The sequence below is a fragment of the Phalaenopsis equestris genome, unplaced genomic scaffold (assembly GCF_001263595.1).
Source record: "Phalaenopsis equestris unplaced genomic scaffold, ASM126359v1 Scaffold000873, whole genome shotgun sequence".
NCBI classification, from domain to species: Eukaryota; Viridiplantae; Streptophyta; class Magnoliopsida; order Asparagales; family Orchidaceae; genus Phalaenopsis; species Phalaenopsis equestris.
This window is the reverse complement of record NW_018165313.1, coordinates 73,777-96,414: the sequence shown is the minus strand read 5'-3', so window position 1 is coordinate 96,414 and position 22,638 is coordinate 73,777. Positions and strand designations below refer to the sequence as shown.

Below are 22,638 nucleotides of genomic sequence, written 5' to 3'. Positions count from 1 at the left end.
TATATATATATATAGTTTTCATGAAGATGCAATTAATTTGCTGGTACGAAGTTCATTGCATTTTTAATTGCCTCAAATCTTACAGCATAATGTGCTACCGCAAGCTTTTACTTGTTAGCGTTTTGATTTCGGCAAACAGATTTTCCATATATAAACCAATAAATCATTCAAGAGAGCCAAATATCCGTAGCCCCAGGAAAATTATTTTAGAAGCTTATTCTGAACTTTTTTTTTTTTTTTTTTTTGGTTAAATTGAGAATGCAATAACATAAAAGATTATAAAGGATTTGGCAACAGAATAATTTGGCTGGCCGCTAATTCAATATAGAAAAATCATTAACCAAAAGAATGTCACTACATTTTAAAAGGAGCCTGCAAAAAGCAAACATGAGCTCCCCGAGGAATTTTTTCTTTGATAAGCATATAGAAAGCATCTTAAATCTCTGACAAAGAATAAAAAAATAAGAATTCACGAAGTGAAGCCGGAGCTCCTAGACAATCAATCAACTAGCTTCTATTTAGAGTGCATTGATGACGGACTAATATAGACGGCCTCGGCAAGGTGGAGCTTCGCAGTGGCAGCGCAGACCTTCACCCGGTAACAAGTTGTGGCGGTAATCATAAGCTAATTCTTCACCCACAGCAATCTATGCAACAAAGACGAATCATATTATTAGCAACATTTTAACTTTTCAGCTCGCAGCAGCTTTGTATGTGCAGGACGAATATTACGTACATCACGCTTTGCAAAGAGACCAATGTGAGCTAGCTGACAATCCATGCTCTCCACCAGTACCAGATAATTTACAAGATTGGGGGAACAACTATCCATCAATTCGAGCAAGTTAGATGAAATGAAAGAAATTAATAGCAGGGGCTTTTAAAATAGGGTTTCTTACGTTATCCATATGCCTAATCCCATATGCATTACCTGTGGTTTATAAACCTTGATACATTCCCATATCTGGTAGCATTAATCAAGCAAGGTACCGTCCCTTCACTCAAACCACTTGCAGAATCCATATGCGCATTGATGTCATACAGGTAGCTGCACTCAAAGCTATCACACCAGAAATATTTTGTTACAGGTCATCAGTCACCCGTGATAGAAGATAAAAATCACACCATAAAAGCTAGGCCATGATACCTTTGGCCTCTTTTATGCATTCCTGATGTGGTAAGAACTCCAATGTATTCACACACAAATGTGCCACGTGATATGACTTCCCCAGCCCTGACTCCCCAACCCTGTCCATCCCACAACAAGTTATTTCAGGATTCAAGTAAATCTCTGGGGATATGAAATCTGATTACCTTTTTGGCTGTTCTAAAAATTTCCAGCTTTACTTGAATTCCTCTCTGTAAAACCCTATTCTTACATGTCATATCACAGCTGCACATGGAGTTGCACTCATAAACAAGGTAGCCTTCCTGCAAAATTTACAAAAACATAAAAAGATAGCTGAAAAAAGGGTAAATTTGCACTTTTTTATATCATGGCCCATTATAGATGGAGAATGCTGAGAGCATTTCTGAGTGCTAATAAAACTTTGGCTAAATGGTCTGTCTCCCAAAGGAAATAGACAAAATTGCCTTGAGAAAAACCGCATATCAGCTCTCCTGGCTGTCAGCATCACAAGTAAAAACTTGAACGGATTAACAATAAAATCGTGATGCTTGTAATCTATTGAGGTACAAGTTAATTAATATTAATGAAAGATAAAAATTAAAATGATAAGCAAGACTTACGCACCAAAATCATGCCAGGGAGGTGAACCTAGCATGCAACATGGCCACTCCAACCAAATGGCTTCATGTGTTGGAGATCATTGAGGAATTGGGTCCAATAATTACAATGCCCCTCCAAGCTGAAGTTGGAATGACATCTTGGACCAAATGGCTTACTCGCAGTTACAATCACATGATTGACCGAAGCGCGAGACTCTTGCTAAATATAACTGCATTAGTTGGCAAGGTTGTGGGAACAATGATGGCAGCCATTTCTTTTTGAGACGTTAACCTTTAAACTCAAGTACCCAAGAAGCAGACACCAAATTCAAAGTTTGTCCTAGTAGACGCTAACCTTTCCGACATCTTAGAAGTTGTTCATGTCGCTTATAGTCTGCCTGATCACTTTCATTCTCTCTATACCTACACCATTTTTCTACTCTTGTGTTGGTAAACTTGCAATTGTCATGTACGCCGATTATTCATATTTTCCTATTACGTAGGTATTAGTTGTTTTTTTTCCTACTCTTCAGGTTCACTACATCAATCAATCTCCAATATTTTATCAATTCTTGGCAAACCAATATAAGTGGATGTTGCCAGAGTCTCCCAATTGTTTGTAACCCGTGTTATCTTATTTAAAGAAATGTTTTTGCCCTTTTGGCTAGGAATATTTGGATTGGCGTTTCTTCAGATGGTTATTGAGAAAGTGAAGTTTGGAGTTTACTAACATATTATGACCTGCAATATCTTTTGTCATGACTAGCTAATTTCTTCAAGACTCATCATGAAATGAAAAAATCCTCTAGCGACCCAACTGTTTAGGATAGTTCTATTAATCATGATATCGAAATGCAAGATTTACGTGGTAAATACTAACTGATCAAATTGAACCCAGTAACTTCCTCAAAAATGAAAGACGCTCCCAGTAACTTCCTGAAAAATGAAAGATGCTCCCATCAACCATGCCCCCCACCCAACGAGAATGTTCTCATACCTAAAAAAACTAATATAGAATATGGACCTTACCTAATTGTTTTTAATTTGGTGGATGTTAGTATCCCTCTACTCCCCCATCCTAATATTGTTAAGATACCCTTGTGAGATCTACTGGTATTGCAAGTCATGTTGGGCAAGCTCAGTCTCGTCCGATGCAATGTGAAGCACCAATGGCCTGATTCACGTCACAGTGGCTCAACAACTGTGAACGGAACACACGCTTCAACATTACAGTGGCTCGACAACTGTGCTTACAATCAAAATGAGCATAGCAGGTCCGCACGAGTTCGATGCCGTGAAACAACAGAACATGTTCAATTTCGGTGTAGCAAAACAGTAAATCGGGTCTCGAGTTTTTCATCACGAAACAATGTACGGGCCAAAGCAGGTGCGGTTAAATTTGCTGGTTTAACATTGAAAATAAAAGATTGCATGCATATATTGCCTAGCATTCAACAAGGACTTCATCTGTGCGAAGGAGCAGTCAGATGTTTGACGAATGAACAATTTGTGACATATGAATTGGACTTTAGCATGTCAAGGAGAGATGGAACAGTTGTGAATGATCTAAGGCGTTCAGATTGGACTTCACCGTGAAACGAAATAACTGATCACAATTTTTTTTCCCGTCCACTGAACCCATAGGAATCACAGCCGAGCTCTAGCCCATTAAGGCAAACTTCCTTCAGGCAACAGTAATGCTTGACCTCCTATTGTGCATATATATTTTTTAAGGTTATGTCATTTTTTATATTTTTATATTTTTATATTTTAAATTCAAGATAAATTATTCTTAAATATTTTAAATGATTATTAAATATTTTGAAATAAAATTATTTAAATAAGGGATCAATTTTAAAGATTTATTTTGATAAAATTTAATAAATATATTATTCATATGTGTTAGAGGCTCCGGATGCAAAAAATAGAGGGTTGAATTAAGTAGTCAACAACCAACACAAAAATTATGTCAAACAAATATGACAAATCCTCTAAATAATTGTGTCAACACTTAGGCGCCCACAAGATGTGATGCGCTGTATGGCCTATATAAGCGAAGAGTGCTAACGACACTGCACCAGAGCTAGAGTGTAGTGTTATAAGTGATTTAATGGCTTGGTTTGAGCTTTATTTGACTGAGATTGAACCAATTTTGGTATCATCGGGTTCGTCTTGTCAAACCAATCAGTTTGCCTGTAATATTGTTGAAACCGAAGCTCCGGATGACTCTTAATCAAAGTATGAACATTTCTTGCTCAAAAGATTGCCTTAAGATCTGTGTCATACCTCGAGATTCGTGCCGAAAGATGAGAATTTGTTGATGGCGTATCAATTGCCCCTCTATGTTCGGACGGGAACAACTTTGACGTCGGAAAGTATTAATATGTGGCGCACTTTACATATATATATAATTTCGTGGTTTACGGATAATAATTATCCAGAGCCTCCTTTCTTTCCTTTTTTTTAAACATAATGATTACATGGCATGAAAGTAAATGCTCTCATAATTACTGTTTCGCAAAATAAGGCTGTGGGATAGGATCGAATGATGGCAAAAGCGAATGAGAGGTAGAATTAGGAGTGTGGAACGATGACAGGGATCTCGAAAAGCCGAGCAGTGAGCAAGCAGAACGTTGGGAATGGCAGAAGTGGAGCCGTGGAACTGGGAAAACTAGCAGATGAATGAAAATTTTCAGTTTTTTTTTAAATAAGGAGCCTTTAGAGCTGGAATCTATTTGAGGCCTATAAATAGAGGCCAGAAGAAGAGGAAAAAAATCAGAAGTGGGAGGAGGACAAGAAGAATAGGGAGAAAAGTTCAGAAGAGGGAGGAGATTTTTCAAAGGAAGAAAATTATCCCCGAACTGCATAGCAGACGATCAACAAAATCTTCTTTCGTGTTACGGCGCAGAAGAAAGTCGTCCCCATTTTAAGTAGTATGCGATTAACGAGATCTATCATGTTCTGGTGCAGGATAAAGTTGATCTGTCCTGCGTAGCAGACGATCAACGAGATCTTCTTTGTGGTTGTGATGAAGAAGAAAATTGTCACTGCCATGCGTAGCAAGCAATCAACAAGATATTCTTCCTAGGTTGTCGAGATGAAGAAAGTTGTCCCCGTCCCTGCCCAGCAGGTGACCCGGGATCTTGTTGTGGTGATGAATAAAGTTATATCCGTCCCCGTTTAGCAGGTGACCCGTGATCTTCATTCTCGTTGATGTCGTGCATTCCAAGGGAGATTCATGTGTTGTTGCTGCATATTTCAAAAGTGATGAAGAAATGCTGGAGTTTTCTCGAACTTTTCAAATGAGATTTTCGTGTTTTTCTGATGACGATATCTGGAGAATCACGTCCCTTTGAAAATCAACAGAAGTACCAAAATTTTGAGAAGACAATCCACTACCATTTGAAGCTGAGCTGACCTCTTGTAGCATTTGTAACAGTGTTCGTTGGCCTTAATGGCATTTTAATCATTTGATGAGATATTTGTAGATGATAATGTATTTCTTTATATGTCTTTGACGTTGATTCTGAGGTGTGATTTTTTTGTTTTGGGATGCTTTTACCCCATTTATGGGGAGTTGTTACCCAACTTTTTGGGCTATCGTTGTCTCACTTCTGGGGTATTGTTGATGTCGACATCATTTGAAACTTATGCCTTCTGAGGTTCCGTGGCTTGTCAATCATGCGGAAGTTCGAAATTAAAGTTAACACGTGCATTTTATATAAAAAAGAATCGCATACCTTTTGATGCTCGTGCCTTCTAAAGTTGTGCCGTCCTAGGCTTATATATTATAGAGTCAGCCTTCTTAGATTTATGCTAAGCTTGAAAATAATTGATGATTTCTGAGGCTCGTAGTCTTCTGAGGTTTTTTATGTATATGTGCATTCTTAGACTTGTAGTCTTATGAGATTTTTAACATACCTGTGTCTTCTGAAACTTGTAGTCTTCTTAGGTCTTTGAGTGGAGACCCTGTAAACTATTTGTTCTCTTGAAGTCATTATAGTGAGAACCTTGTTCACTACGAGCTTCTCATCGAGACTTGTCTTTTGGGCTCGTCTTCTAGAGGCACCGTAGCTTCCCATCGAGTTACCTCTTGGGCTTGACTTCTAGGGGCATGGTAGCTTCCCATCGAGCTTGCCTTCTAGAAGTATCGTAGTTTCCCATCAAATATTGTCTCTTGGGTTTAATTTCTAGGGGCATGGTGACTTCCCATCCAGACTTGTCTCATGATAGCTTTCCATCGAGTCCTGCTTCTTGAGCTTGACTTCCAGAGGCATGGTAAATTCCCATCAAGGCTTGCCTCGAGGGCTTGTCTTTTAGAAGTGTCGTAACTTCACATCAAGCTTTGCCTCATGAGCTTGACTTCAAAGGCATGGTAGCTTCCCATCGAGACTTGCCTCCTGGGCTTGTCTTCCAGGAGCATCGTAACTTCCAATCGAGTTTTGCCTCTTGAGCTCGATTCTCAGAGGCATGGTAGCTTCTCATCGAAACATGCATCCTTGGCTTATCTTCTAGGAACACCGTAGCTTCCCATCAAGTTTTGTCTCTTGGGTTTAACTTTCAGGGGTATGGGTGGAGACCTGGTCTACCACTGCGAATGTTCAACTTTTCTCAAACTGTTAGTCGAAGAGCATTTGTCTGAGGGTTATAGCCTGTGTTGGAGCATGGTTGAAAAGAAAATCCATTAAGGATGTAAGGCCTGTCATGGTTGCATAGCTGAGACGCTCGACGACGTTAATGAGAAATGGATAAAATCATATAAAATCCACCAAGGATGATTGACCTATCATAAGTTATTGGTCGAAGCTTCTGCTTGACGACCGTAACCTGTTATGAAAGATGTCGAAGGAATTCACAAAATTTTTTTACCTATCCAAGGCTGTTAGTTGAAGCTTTTACTTGAGGATCGTAGCCTGTGATGGAAGGGGTTGATAGAAATCCACGAAGGATTTTTGACCCATCCAAGGTTGTAAATCAAAGCTTTTACTTGACAACCATAACCAATGGTGTAAGAGGTCGAATTGAGCCCCCTTGAGATCGATTAAGCCCAGAATGATGTGTCGGAGATGTTCTATGTTCTTCGAGACTAGGCATAGGTCAAATAGACTGTAAATTTTCTTGAATATATGATTGCAACCATACTTATTTGTTGCTGCTCCCCCCCCCCCCCCCCCCCCAACAGGGGTGTTGTCCACATGAGTTTGTAAAATAACATATGTATTGAATCTTAAAATGGTCAACTTCCTGATACTGTTGAGGAAGAATTTCAAAATAGTGGAAGGGCTCAGAGAAAGTATTATTTGTGAGGTTGCCCCTCAATCTAGAAGTTCATGAAAAATTGATGTGAATGAAACATGAGATGACTAACCTATCATAGTCGTGCCCGGGACGTTAACGTGAACAATCTTTTGAGACTACAGTGAAGGTTGTACCCTAGCCTGCAAGAAGTTATGAAAGGCTTTGTGTCTGATTAGGATGCGAGAATACCACCCCACTACAATTGTGCCTGTGACATTGATGTGAATGACCTTTTAAGACAATTGTGAAGATTGCCCCGCCACATCAAAAAATGCTTCAGAGAAGATCTTCGAGATGCAAAAGAGGTTCCTTCACAAGTTGGATGATGTACATCATTGGAACCAAGTAGGGGCTCCGTGTAGTGTCGAACGAGACTTCGCTTCCCACAGACGATGTCAAATCGATGCGTATTAAAAGATTAGTGATGGTAGAGTAATAGATTATCATCTTAGAATTGCACAAGAATTCAATACAATCAAATGAAAGAAAACAACTAGCAGAAACACAGGAAGTTTTTACATGAAAACTGTAACCGAAAAATTCACAATATCTGACCCAGTTATACAGTTCAACTATAAAATGATCATTTGTCCCACAGACAGGAAAGACTTATAAGGTCTCTCAAGTTATAACACTTGCGGATGAACTTATTAGAAACGGACGGTGACCGATAGCAATCGACTGCAGCCAGCAAGTGGTGGTCGATAACAGTTAGCGGTGGTCGACGACGATCGTCGGCGGCAGGAATGATGCTGAAGTTCAGCTCATTCTCAAAGCTTCAAGCTTTTCCTCAAGCCACAAGCTCTCTTCCTCCCCCCCAATGAGGGGAGGGGCTCTACTTATGGAGTATCAGTTGCAATTAATGAAGAAATATGAACCACTTTGATTTGATGACTCAGAGAGATTCCCTTGATCAAACAATATTTGATTGACATTTAAGTGCCTTTATGATATCAAAATTGAATGATCTTGGGCTCGTTAGATTTGTTTTGTAGAGATTCTTGATTCGATCATAAACTCAGCAGATTCTGCATCCATTTAACCTTCTAAATATGCTCAAAAAGTTTTCAAAAGTGGTTTAATGACATGATCTGAGTTTGATTTGACTCAAATTAGACCAAATTTGGTGTCATCGGGTTCGTCTCGTCAAACCAGTCAAATTGACTCTAAGTTTATTGAAAACGGAGCTTGAACATTTCTTGCTCAAAGATTGCCTCGAGATCCATATCATATGTCAAGATATGTGCCGGAAGATAGATAATTTGTCAGAGTATCAGTTGCCTCCCATTTTAGGGCAGGACCAACTTCTTAATTATCTGAAACAATTTACGTTTACATGTGTGTGTGTGTGTGTATATATATATATTAGTACTGTTTTATATGAGTTGGTGGCAGGTCAGGTAAGAATTATGTGGTATGCGCGCAATTATCCAAAGCCTCCTTTCATTTTTTTTTAACATAATGAGTACGTGGTATGAAAGTAAATGCTCTCATAATTACTATTTGACGAAATAAGACAACGCAACATGATCGAACGCCAACATAAGCGAACGACAGGTGGAATTGGGTAAGTGGAACGGTGACAGGGAATTCGAAAAGCCGAACGGCGGGCAAGCAGAACGTTGGGAATGACAGAAGTCGGGCCGGTGAAAATGGGAAGGCTAGCTGGTGAATGGAAAATTTTAGTTTTTTTTTCCTTTAAATAAGGAGCCTTTAAAGTTAGAATATCTTTGAAGCCTACAAATGGAGGCCAAGAAGTGAGGTAAAAATTCAGAAGAGGTAAGAATTCAGAAGTGGGAGGAGGAGAAGAACAGGGAGAAAAGTTCAGAAGGAGGAGATTTTCCAGAGAAAGAACGTTGTCCCCGAATTGCATAGCAAACGATCAATGACATCATCTTTCTGGTTGTGTTGAAGATGAAAGTTTTCCCCGTCCTGTGTAGCACACGATCAACGAGATCTTTCTGGTTGTCCCCGTCCCTGCCCAGCAAATAACCTAGGACTTCGTTACGGTGATGAAGAAAGTTATCTCTGTCCCTGCATAGCAAGTGACTCGAGATCTTCTTTCTCGTTAATATCGTGCATTGCGAGGGAGATTCAAGTGTTGCTACTGCATATTTCAGGGATGATGAAGAAATAGTAGGGTTTTCTCGCCGCATTTTTTGAGGAGATTTTCATGTATTTGTGGTGACAATATCTGGAGAATCATGTCCCTTCAAAGATCAGCAGAAGTATCAAAATTTTGATGAGGAAATCTGCCACCATTTGAAGTTGAGCCGACCACTTGAAACATTTGTATTAGTGTTTGTTCGTCTTAAAGGCTATTTAATCATTAGATGTGACATTTATAGATGGTAATGTATTTCTTTGTCGTCTTTGACATTGTTTCTGAGGCCTGATTTTCTTTTTCAAGAATGCTTTTACACTACTTATGGGGTGTTCTTACCCAACTTCTGGGGTATTGTTGATGTCATCTTTTGAGACTTATGCCTTATGATGTTTCATGGCATTTCAATCATGTGAAACTCTATAATCAAAGTTAGCACGTGAATTTTATATAAAAATAATTGCATAACTTTTGATGCTAGTGTCTTCTGAGATTGTGTCATTTTAGGACTATGTATTCTGAAGTGTCTTCTTAGGCTTATGCCTTATACAAGCTTGAAATGAACTGATGTCTTCTGAGGCTTATAGCCTTCTGAGATTTTTGATGTGTCTGTGTCTTCTAAGGCTTGTAGTTTTACGAGGTTTTTGATGTACCAGTACTTTTTGAGGCTTGTAGCTTTCTCAAGTCTTTGAGTGGAGACCCTGTCAAACACTTGCTCTATAGGACTTTTTATAGTGAGAACTCTATCCACTATTAGCTTCCCATCAATACTTGTCTCTTGGGCTTGTCTTCTAGGAGCACCATAAGCTTCCATTGAGTCTTATTTCTTGGGCTCAACTTCTAGAGGCGTGGTAACTTCCCATCGAGATTTGCATCTTGGGCTTACCTTCTAGGAGCACTGTAACTTCTCATCGAATTTTGCCTCTGGAGCTCAACTTCTAGGGGTATGATAACTTCTCATCAAGACTTATCTCATGGATTTCCCTTCTATGAGCACCCTAGCTTCCCATCGAGTCATGTCATTTGGGCTCGACTTCCAAGGGCATGATAGCTTCCTATCAAGACTTGCCTCCTGGGCCTGTCTTCTAAGAGTACCGTAGCTTCCTATCGAGTTTTGCATCCTGAGCTCGACTTCTGAGGACAAGGTAACTTCCTATCAAGACTTGCCTCGTGAGCTTGTCTTCTAGGAGTACCGCTTCCCATCAAATTTTGTCTCTTGGGTTTGACTTCCAGGGGTATGGGCGAAGACCATGTCTGCCACTGCAAATGTTCAACTTTTCTCAGGCTGTTAGTCAAAGCGCGTATGTCTAACGACTATAGCTTGTGTTGGAACATAGTTGAAAGGAGAATCCATTAAAAATGTAAGACTCATCCTGGGTCGTATAGCTTGAGACGCTCGACGACGTTAATGCAAAATGGACTGTCGAATGAAATTCACCAAGGATGATTGATCTATCATAGGTTATTAATTGAAGCTTCTGTTTGTCGACCGTAACAAATTATGGAAGAGGTCGAAAAAAAATCCACCAAGGACTTTTTGCCCTATCCGAAGCTGTTCGTCGAAGGTTTTGTTTGACGACCGTAGCCTGTGATGAAAGAGTTGAAGGAAATCCACTAAGAGTTTTTGACCTATCCAAGGCTGTTAATCAAAGGTCCTACTTGATGACTGTAGCATGTGATGGAAGAGGTCGAATCGAGTCCCACTAGGATCGATTAAGCCCAGAATGAGGTGTCAGAGATGCTTTGTATTTCTCGAGATTGGGCATAGGATGCAATGAACCATATTTTTTCTTGGATATATGGTTGCGACCATACTAAAAAATGATCTTTGACAACTTGTTAGTTGCTATTTTTGAAATATTTTGCCCCCAAGCAGACGCCTTTTCCACATGAGCGTGAAAGTAACCTATGTTTAATCTTATAGAGGTCAAATTCTTAATATTGTTGAGGAAGAACTTCAAGATAGGGAGGAGCACCGAGAAAGTGTAATTGGTAAAGTTGTCCCACAATCTAGAAGCAGCTCCCGAAATAATTGATATCTGATTGAAACATGAGATGACAACCCACCCCAATCATGCCCGGGACGTTAACGTGAACGACCTTTCGAGACTTCAATGAAGGTTTTCCCCTAGTCTGGAAGTTGTCAAAGATTGTGTTTGAATAGGATGCGGGAAAACTACCCCATTACAATCGTGCCCAGAATGTTGAGGTGAACGACCTTTCGATACTGCATTAAAGATTGCCCTTCACATCAAAGAATGTTTCAAAGACAATCTTCAAGATACAAATGAGGGTAGAGTAATAGATTATCGTCTTGACGTTGTATAATTTAGAAACGAACTAAGGACTCCGTGTCACAGAGTTAAAGACAACGTTGAACGAGACTTCACTTCCCGCAGACAACACAAAACAAATGTGTGTCAAAAGATCATGACGGTAGAGTAATAGATTATCGTCTTGACGTTGTATGAGAATTCAACACACACTCAAATGAAAAAAACAATCAGCAGAAACACGAGAAATTTTTACATGAAAAACTTCTAAAGAGAAAAATTGTGGGGCATGGCCTAGCTGAAGAAGTTCACTATAAAATGATGGTTACAGTTGCAAGCACTTGTCCCGCAAGAAGGAAAGAGTTACAAGATCTCTTAAGTTATAACGTAGACAGACGGATGAACTAGTTGCAATGAATGGACAACAATTGATAGCGATCGCCGGCGGCCAGCAGGTGGTGGTCGACGGCGGTCGGCGGTGGTCGACAATGGTGGTGGGCGACAGGAGTGATGTTGGACTTCAACTCCTCAAAACTTCAAGCTTTTCCTCAAGCCTCAAGCTCTATTCTTCGCTCTTGAGATGGCTGAGACTCTATTTATAAAGTCTCGGTTGCAATTAATGAAAAGATATGAACCACTTTGATCGAATGACACAGAGCTTCCCTTGATCAGATGATGTTTGGTAAACATTTGAGTGCCTTAATGATGTCAGAATTAAGTGATCTTGGGCTCGTTAGATTTGTTTTGCCGAGATGTTCGATTTAACCATAAACTCACCAGATTTTGTACCCATTTAACCTTCCAAATATGCCCAAAAAGCTTCCAAAAGTTGTTTAATAGCTTGATCTGAGCTTGATTTGACTCGGATTTGACTAATTTTGGTATCATCAGGTCCGTATTGTCAACCGTTTAATTTAGCTGTAAGTTTGTTGAAATTAGAGCTTTGGATGACTCTACATTGAAGTCTGAAGTTTTCTTGCTCATAAGATTGTCTCCAAATTTGTGTTGGAAGATGAGAAGTTGTTTATGGCGTATTAATAATTATGGTAAAACAAAAGTTTGAGTCTTTAATTGATTAAAATTTTTCTATAATGTTTAGAATTGTTAGTAGAATGGTGGGAGATGTATAGTGCATCGAGCCTTATTTTGCAAAAATTGGTTGTAAAGATTTTAAAATTGACTTGCAATGCTACTAGGTGAGAGATTTAAATGTTTTAAAGCAGTTAAATAATTTAAAATTTTTAAATACATTATATGATTGATATAGTTTATGCATTATGAGACAATAAACACAGCTTATCTAACCAATTGATATTCTATGTTATATAATTAATAATGAATTTATCATTGAATTTTATATCAATTATAGGCACTTCCGGCCACTTCGTTTTGCACTTTAAAGTAAAAAAATGAACACTTGCAGATCTCCTTGCACTGCACTTTCAAAACACTAGATAAGTTATATGTTAGTTATTCTTCTCTCTTTTCTCTTTATAAAAGTATAACTTTATTCCCCAATGTTCCCCATGTCCATTTTTTGATATAGATGTTGATGACTTATGTTCTATTAATTCTCAAGATTCTATTACAAGTTTACGACACTGTTCTAGGGCTCCTAAAATGTGTTTGGGAAGCGGATTTAGTGGGTAGATGATTATGAAATGACAAGAAAATGATAATATGGGACGTCAATGTTATTTTGAAGGAAATAAATGATGTCGACAGCTGAAATCTACTGTTAGATAGTAGAATTGAGTAGTATGACAGCAGCTCGGACTAAAAACAACGGGTTGACGATGGAACGGTGAGGTGCAGATAGCAAGGGGAATCCGCCAACTGTTTCCGAGTAAGAAACAAACACATCACTTGCAAAAGAAAGATGACACAACACTCTTTAGAGCATAAATCAGATATTATAATCTGCACAACACATAAAATCACAGAGCTAAGTCTCAAAACAGCCAACAGACATCTATATCAAAATTCTCATAGAAAATAACCTACTTTGAAATAAAAAATTGGAAAAAAAAAAATCAAAGAAAGAAGAAAACAATGTGCTGAAATAAGAAAATCCAAGCAATTTGTCCACTCCCGCGATCACAGGAGTTTCATATACCGAGGAGTCTCATAAATGGAACCGCTGAAGTCACGAGTCCGCTAGAAGATCACATCCCGCATAACTCTCCTAAGGTAGCAAACGGTTTTATTATCTTCTATGTAAGAACCTGAAGCCCACCGTCGGATGTTCTTTCTCACTAAATACTTAAAAAATTTCTCAAACTATAATTACAACCTCTGTTCCCATCTGTCTGAGTGAGAGCTATTGAACTACAAAACTTTGTCCTTACCTCATAAAGTCCTCCAAATGTGGTTAAGGAATTTTGCATCACTGTTTGAAATAATGCTCCTAGGTATACCATGAAGATGAACAACCTCTTTGATGTAAAAGCCTACATGTGGTGAGTCTTTTCTTGTGGCAAAAAACAAAATATGACATCTTGGTAAAACAATCTACAACATTCATAAAAAATTATTTTCTTGCTATGTCTAAAGCAACTCTACTATTAAATTTATGCTCAGGTCCATCTTAGCCAACTTTGAAACACATACGTTATTCTAAAGTCTATTATGATGCAATAAATAACCATTACTCTTTGGCATAATCAGAGTTGGAGTTGCATTTAGGCTAGTAGTTTCACGAACCAAGCATATAACCATCAAAGGTGTAACGTGTTTTGCAACTTCTCATACTCGACTAGTTACATCCCATAGGCAAGTTGATTTGGCACAAAAACTCCTGAAATGGAGTCTATAACATGTTAAATCACTCTTGATGATAGGCACCCAGGTGGTAAACTGTCAGTTAAGATATCTGACAACTCACAACAGAAGCCAACCCCTTTTGTGATATCGGCTTATCAGACTCATTATTTTCTAGAACAACCAATATTAGTATTGTTAGAGTCTCTCTCATGAGCTCAAGTGCAATTTGCACATATCCCTCATTGGTTGGAAGTCGATACTCCTCTCTGACGTCTTCATTCACTTTTGTATCATTGTTTATTTTTTTAATTGTTCCATGCTTAGTGAAAAAATCCTCTTATTTGGGCAATCAGACGCAATTTGCCCAAACCTATGGCACTTGAAGCACTTTCTGGTTGAGACGTATTTGGAAGTGTTGGCGGTTTAAACATTTTCTCCACTTATGAATAGTTTTTTTCTTGGAAGGGGTTCAGTTGGGTGCTAAAATGGGTGTACTCTTACTGCCTGATCCGATGGTTGAACCCTTTTGAAGGCTGGTATGGACATCGTGTTATCTCTCTACCTTTAGGTCTAAATTTTGGACATCCTGTAAAGTTTAAAGGATTATAATTGTATCACAACATTAATAGACTATCTCAATCCTCCCAGAAATCAAGCTATGATGTCTTCCCTTAGGCTCTACTAGTTCACACATCAACATAAACTGTTCAAACTCAGCAGTATACTATACTCAGAAATTCTTTCGTTGTCAATGGTGAAGTTTTAAGAGCACATCCTGCCTGTAATGTGTTGGTAGGTACTTACGCTCCACCTCTCTTTTCATCTTGAACTAAGTAGTGATTTTGTTTTTTTTTTCCTTTGAGTTAGCACAAGCGCCTCAAATTTTCCCACCATAGAAACTTTTCTTGAACTTAATAATAGTTAGTTTTACTGTTCTGTCAAGTGGGTCGTTCTACTGAGCTAATTAATGAATTTGTCTAGATCTATGCGATCGTCAAAATCTAGCAAGTCAATCTTCACTCTGAATCTTATTTTATTCTCCGATATTTCATGCCAAATTGGTTCTTTATCACTGGAAATTTTATGGCGAATGGGGCTTACTTCCTCCTCTCAATCCGATGAGTCAATATTACGACTATGGGTGATCTCATGGGTTGTCTTATCTCATAGGTGTTAAGCACTTGTTGTAGTTGGAATATTTCACCCTGGCATATCCCCCATAGTGATCTCCTAAACATGTTGGTAAGGGTTTCTCCTTAAAGGCATTATGTTCTTTTTTCTCATTCAAAGTTTTGATAGGTGTAGGGCTGTAGGTCATAAGTTAAGGTTTTGGTACTAATTATTCCAGTGAATTTTTGATGGAGGAAGAAAGGTTCGCCTTGAAAATGTAGAGTTAAGACTATGAATTGCGGCATAAATTGTTAGGGTGTTGAGTTAATTCTAAGTTCAGCTTATGCAAAATGTTGATTTAGGCGTTAAAATGATAAATTATTAAAAATTTTAGGATTTTTCAGACTCTGATACCAAATGACACTATTATAGGACTCATAAAAGACATTTGAGAAACATATTTAGTGAGGTGGCGTGGAATGGCAAGGGAATGAGAATATGAGAGGTTGACATTGTTTGGAAAGAAGCAGATAACGTCCTCAGCAAAAATTTGCTATTGGATAGAAAAATTGTGCAATTTGATGGTTTTTTGAACTGAAAAGAGCAGATCAACAGTGAAATGACGAGGTGTAGACAATAAGTGAGATTCACCACCTATTCCTGAGCAAAATACACAACCACTTGCAATAAGAAGAGGATGCAACAATTATAAGAGCATAAATCAGAGTTTATAATCTCCACAATACATAAAATAAAAGCAAAGTCTCAAAATAACCAGCATAAACCTATATAAAAGTTCCCTAATCGAAATAACCTTATTAGAAAATAAAAAAATATTAAAAAATCAAAAAAGGAAGAAATAAACGAGCTAAAATAAGAAATATCGAGTGATTGCAGGGATTCCGTATACCGAGAAATCATGAAAGCGTAACTATAGAAGATGAACCACAGAAGTCCCATGTCCACTAAAAGATTGCATCCCGTGTCAATTACTAGTGAAAGTGTATAAAATATGCATTGATGGGCAAACTAGACAAGATCTAGCGTTGCGACCATCATCACCATCCTTCACAAGGCCCCATGAAGATGTCGATGTAGAAGATTCCTACAAATTTATTTACATATTTACATTTATCCCATAACTACCCAATTTGTTTGTTTTTCTTTGACATAGATAGCATCTTATAATTCTATGAAGACTTGATTTCCTATGAAGTTATGATTTCCTCAACAATAAAACTCTCAAAACATTTTGCATTTCTAAAAAGATCTAGCACTAAATGTACGTATCTAACGAACCTAGTTCCAAAGTATTTGGTAGGACCTCCGCCACAAGAATGAGAAGAAACCAACCAAGCCCTCAAAATTTTGTGCACAAGTTGGATCATCTCAGGTTTGGCTGAAGTTCATTCTAGAGAGCAAGAAGCAAATTCAAAGTGCTTTTGGATTGCACAAGCCTGCTAAGAAGGTTGCAGAGAAGATCTTAGCTCTTAATAAGAAGAGAGATGGGACAAGACACATTAAGTTCAAATGGATGCTTGGATCACCACGCTCAAAACCACAAGGAACTCACCTACCGCTTGAATAAGAAAGAGAAGTCCATTTTTTTTGTAGTAAAGCCCAAAGAAAAGTGCCAAATTACTGTTAACAAAATGGAGAAAGTGAGTTAGCTAACTAATAAAACAATGCAATAGCCTAATGTGAAGGTTGAATCCTTGCATGATAGGAGAAAACTCAGAGAATAATAACTAACTTGAGGGAAAGGTGGTCTATTCAAATTGGGCTAGACAAGAAGAATAAGGTATTTGAGGAGATGAATGATGCTCCCGATTCATTGACGATGGTTGACATGGATACTTCATGTGTGAGATCTTCAATTCCCTCGAGTACGAAGAGGCTTCTTATGGATACACTATAGACAGGTATAACAAGTAAACTAATGCGTTCATAGAAAAAAATATTACAAATCCTAATGTATTTGATAGGTTCACTGTGGACTATTGTGTCGAAATGATCCAAGATAAACCTTAAGGCTTGTACTGAAACCTTTATCAAATTAATGAAAAGATTAATATTTATGTGTACTTTTCTTGCACTATTCAGAGATGTGCACTGTGTTATTTTGTTAATGTTTGTGATATATAGCATTTGTGAGGAGACTATTACCTTTGGATTTTTTTCATTCTCATACCTAATGCTTGCATGTTTCATTAGTGAATTGTCCCAAATGCGTGTGAGGACAACAATAGCTAATGAGGAGAATCATAGAGGTTGTTCAACATAAACCTAATCCAACGTAAGTTGTGTCCAAGGGAATGCCAACAAAGGGGTAGTTCAGAACCATGACTACCATAAGCTATGTTGTGCTCGAGCCTGATTGATAGCTGATTAAGTCAAAGCCTATGTCAACATAGGATTGATATTACGAAAGTTATGCCTTGCGGGAATGCTAAAAGGAAACCAGCCAGAGCCAATTGATGTAGACCTTATTACGCCTAGGTTGTTGCTAATACTTCAAATATTTGCAAGACAAATTTATTTATTACAAGAGTTTACAATCAAGAGTCATTCTCGTAGAGCTACTAAAGTTCAATTTGTGCTCCACTTAGCCCTCCATCCTCATGTCTTAGATGGCCAAAGATGAAGATGCCTCTCACTGGGTAGACGCTCTCTTGAATATAACCAAAAAAATAAAGACATTAAGGATAGAGTAATTTTAAGCCATCAGACTGCCATATTTTAGAGAGATTTCTCCATTGTTAGTCTGCAACTTAGTTCTCTCAACATTTTCCTTAATGATTAACAGTCTTCCGTAATTAGTTGATATTATCACACCCAAATGTTTCCTGTGATGTCATTTTCCCCAAAAATGTGGTTTCCACTATTGAATTGTCATGGCATGTATTTATGAAAGAGGAGCTACTCAATTGGTGCCCTTGCCATGTCTTGATTCTGCATAGAGCTGCATCACTTTTCTTCAAGTAGGCCCAAGACTCGTACTTTGTTCCTCTTCGTTGCTTCAATCTAATCAGCTACATAATTTATAAAGACCCAATTTATAGCTAGAGAAAGAGATTCCTTGTTACAGGTAGTTAGACAATATATATCAACAAGAATCACCACCTCAAAATCGAAGCTGATAGAGAATGGCAACTCTTTGATAATGATAACAAGTTTAATTTGATGGGATTTGAGGAAGGATGGCAGCTCATCTGCCTAATTCCCCAGGTTGTTAGTGACCTCTTAAGCAGAGTGGTCATAAGCTTGTTCGTTCTTTGCTTGGTTCTTAGTTTGAGGGTAATGTACCAAGGAAAATTTGAGGTTGACCTCATTGTTAGCACAAAAGTGGGCGAGCTTCTTAATAGATAGTTGAGGTTCATTATAATAATAGCCAATTGTAACATGAACTGAGTAATTAACTCTGACAATAGAAAACCAACACATCCATCGTTGTTAAAAGATCAAGAGCAACTGTCTCCAATAATGTGGCAGCTAACCACCACAAGAACAAATTGGCATTGTTGAGATGTCGTAAGAAAAAAGGATGGTAAAATCCATCCCTAAGAGGGAGAATGGCCACATAAGATGATCGATTGCAAAGGTTGTCTTGACTACTATAAGAGATTTCTGTGAAGCTGGCAACTTTTGTATCTCGTAAAATTCTTAGGCTTCCAATTTTTTATTGCAGATTAATAGTAGCCTTGCTTAATGATTCTCCTTTCTAGACTCTCAAAGGTAAGTAAGACTAAGTACAGTTCCCTAAAAAATGAAATACCAAACTACCTTGTATTTGATTGCTGAAGTTTCATCTTTGTCCTTCCATAGCATATGACTTGATATATACTCGTAGATAGGAGTGTACCAGCTAGATATTCAAGTAACTGCCTATTTCCTTGGTGGATAGCCTATCAAGTTTCCGAGCTGTAAGTCAAGTAAAGATTTCCAAATATAGAGATTAATTCTATAATTTGATCTTAAATTCCATCAATTGGGCAATATCGAATTTTAACTTGCTTCAGATGGAAGAATAGAGTAGGGACTGGGACTTCTTATTTCCCCATCATGTTGTTCACAAAAAAATTGGGAGACTCTCAACTGGGTAAGAAATTTAACTCATAGGGCAAGACACAGTCACACTTTCCCTGGTGATCAACTTGAACTTCAATCTAAGGTATGAGAGGAGGATTAGACCTGGAGGTCCTTCAAGAACTATCATGATGCCATGGTTAGCTTCCCCCAAGGCTCTGTTGGCATAGATGTTACAATGCTCCTCTTCCTCATCAAGTATTTGATCTTCCTTCCTTTAATACCTTGAGCTTACCGACAAAGTTTGTTAGGATTTGAGCCTTGATGATTGTATTGCTTGATTTTGAACTCACCAAGCTCATTAGATAATTTCAATCAAGCATTCGCAATAATTTGATCATGTATAAGATTCAGCAAAGGGATGTCCGTGACGACATTAATCTTGTGGGATTGAAAGGGAATGGCTTAAGAAGTCAAGCCATCGAGACTAAAATCAATGTCAATTTATTAACTACCGGGCAGTTTAGCTTGTCACCACACAAGGATTTGTTGAAGTAGTATATGAGATATTATTTCTAGCTATTTCGTTGGACAAATATTGGGCTTATGCGGATGTGAAAATGTTGAAGCATAAGAGATCTTTGCTAGACCTTGGGTGCAGAGGACTAGATTGTTGTTAGGTACTTGCTCCAACTCCTAAAATATTTGCTCACAATGGTTGTCCCATGTAAAGTGCTTTAACTTTTTAATTCTTTGAAAAGCAACACATTGCTCTCCATATTTGAAGGAAAATCGACTCAAGCTCATGAACTTCCCAGCTAGCTTCCATAACTTTCGAATAAATTTTGGAGAGGGATCACCAATGTTAACTTTAATTTTGTCCAGTTTGGCCTTCACTCCCTCAAGCAAAAATGAGGTAAATAAGGAATTTCCTTCTCAACTCTTGAACAAACAATTGGCAGGGTTGAGCTTCATCCCATATCTCCCAGGGAAAAGTTATCAACAAGGTGTCTTCACCGCTCTTACAGATGATGACAACGTTATCTACATAGGCTTTATGGCTTCTTTCCTTTTGGAACAAGAAGATCTTGTTCATTTTTCCTTTTGGAACAAGAAGATCTTGTCCATTTAACCTCCCGTCCGTGCACCAACATTCATGAGAACAAAGAGCAATAGGGCATAGTCTTGTAATAAAATGCTATGCTTTTTTACGAAGCTAGTTCTCTCCACCTTTCTAAAATGCAAAAATACATAAAGAAAGCTCAATCTTGTAAACTCAATAATATAAACTACTAGGTTTTCAATGTTTGGAAATGTGAAGGAGTCTTGGAGGCAAGCAAAATTAAAATATTTTAAGTCAACGCACATTCTTCAACTTCTATTACCTTTTTTGGCCATGGCAACATTAAAATCTCCTCTAGATTAAGGCCTTGTTTGGGGCGGCGGTAGAGGAGCGACGCAGCGGGGTGCCGCGTTATTCCTGTGTTTGGGGGGGGGATCACAACCTATCCCTTGCGCAAAGAGCCGAAGGAGGAGGAAGAAGAGTTTTGACCGAATCGCAAAGAGGGAGATTTGAAAATGTTGTTCTCTGGTTCCTTGGTTCATCCTCCTCTATCCCTACTTATCCTCCCCTCCCCTCCCACGCTACTCACGTTCCCTGGTTCGTCCTCCTCTTCTTCCACGTTTCTCACGCTACCTAGTTCTTGTCATCTACTTCCTCTGTTAGCTTGCGGTAAGCACATTTTCTGCAATATATGTGAATGCCTTCTTTGTTGGATTTGTGATGCTAGATTTGAAAAAGTTGTTCGATGGTATGGATGTATTCTTAGTGGCCCGATTTTTGGTTCGGTTAGCTGTATGAAAAAAAAAATTCCTTTATTGCTTGGAGATGACAGTATCTGATGTTGGATATTTTTGAGTGAGTGTTTATATTGGCTGTGGTAAGATCATTGAAGTGAATACATATCATTTGGGTGGTCTGCATGAGGATCTAACAAAAAAAAAAAGGAAAAAAAAAATTATTGTAGATGTGGTTTGGACATTGTTATTGTTCTTTGGAGTGGCTATGGCTTGGGGTTGTAGATGTCACTTGGGGTGGCTTTGGCTCGGGTTATGCGTGTGGCTTGGGGTTATGGGTGGCTTGGGGTTGTGGGTGTGGCTTGGGATAGCTATGGTTTGGTGATGGACGTAGCTTGGGGTGGATGTGGCTTGGAGTTATGGGTGTGGTCGTGGTTTGGGGTTATGGGTGTGGTCGTGGCTTGGGGTTATGGGAGGTCGTGGCTTGGGGTTATGGGTGTGGCTTGGGGTGGATGTGGCTTGGGGTTATGGGTGTGGATTGTGGCTTGGGATTATGGATGCGGCTTGGGGTAATGGATGGATGTGTTTTAGGGTTATGAGCGTGGCTTGGGGTTATGGATGTGGCTTGGGGTTATGGGTGTGGATGTGACTTGGGGTGAGAGTTTTGTGGAGGCCTGAGTTGGTGGTCGTAGCTTGTTTGGTATTATACATGTTTCATTTTGTCGGACATATGGTTTTAATTGGGCTGGTGGATATGGGTTGGGTTGTTTGATTGTTGGCTTGGGCATTTATTTTTTTATTTTTATTTACTTATCTTTCTTCTTATTATCATAGCAATACAATGACTAAGACTAAAGAGACTGTTACACACGCACTGTGGGATAGAGAAACCAAAATAATATTCTGTGATCTTTGTCTGAAGGAAATAGATCTTGATAATAGACCTACGACCTTATTCAACAAAGAAGGTTGACAAAATATTATCAAAAAATTTAAAGAAAGTACAGGCCGAGAATACGACAAGATGCAACTAAAAATCAAGTAAGATTAACTCAAGAATGATTGGAAAGTTTGAAAATAATTGAAACAAGGATCAACGAGTTTGGGGTGAGATCCGGTGAAACGAACAATTGATGCTTCCAAAGAGTAGTGGGAGGAAATACTTGCGGTGAGTATCTCTGACATGCATCTTAATGTGATTAATTTAATTTTCATTTTAAAATTGAAGTTACATGTTATGACTTTGTAGGCAGTGTCTGTTGCTAAGAAATTTAAACTCAGCGGCCTCGAACCTAACTTGGAGAAGTTTTCGGAGCAGTCGTGACGACTGACAAATATGCATATGCCCCTGGTGAAATAGATTTTGGTGCCAGGACTGAGCCCATAGCTGTCGAACAATCAGGTGAATCCAGCGACGTCTCCAACCCAGAACCCTGTGAAATTGAGTCCACTGGCCGAACTAAGTGTACTCGGCTTGAGAATAAAAGGAAGGTGGTGCTGCTTACCTTAGAACTCAGATATCTCAACCAGTGGCTTTTT

At 38.5% G+C, this 22,638-nt stretch overlaps 1 protein-coding gene across 3 annotated transcripts in view; it reads right to left on the bottom strand.

The window, feature by feature from the left end:
- Nucleotides 1–294: 294 nt before the first annotated feature.
- LOC110031970 (histone-lysine N-methyltransferase SUVR5) overlaps nt 295–22,638 on the bottom strand; it is a 71,964-nt gene continuing 49,620 nt past the window's right edge. For 2 of the 3 annotated variants that reach the window (XM_020735436.1, XM_020735437.1), the window contains exons 8-12: nt 1,315–1,431; nt 1,148–1,248; nt 932–1,060; nt 737–824; nt 295–647 (exon numbers count right to left, since the gene is read on the bottom strand). In XM_020735436.1, the coding sequence (XP_020591095.1) occupies nt 540–647; nt 737–824; nt 932–1,060; nt 1,148–1,248; nt 1,315–1,431 (543 nt within the window). In that variant the 3' untranslated portion in view covers nt 295–539. Of the gene's footprint in view, nt 648–736; nt 825–931; nt 1,061–1,147; nt 1,249–1,314; nt 1,432–22,638 lie in introns of those variants that run through there. The other variant, XM_020735439.1, reaches the window with a different exon arrangement.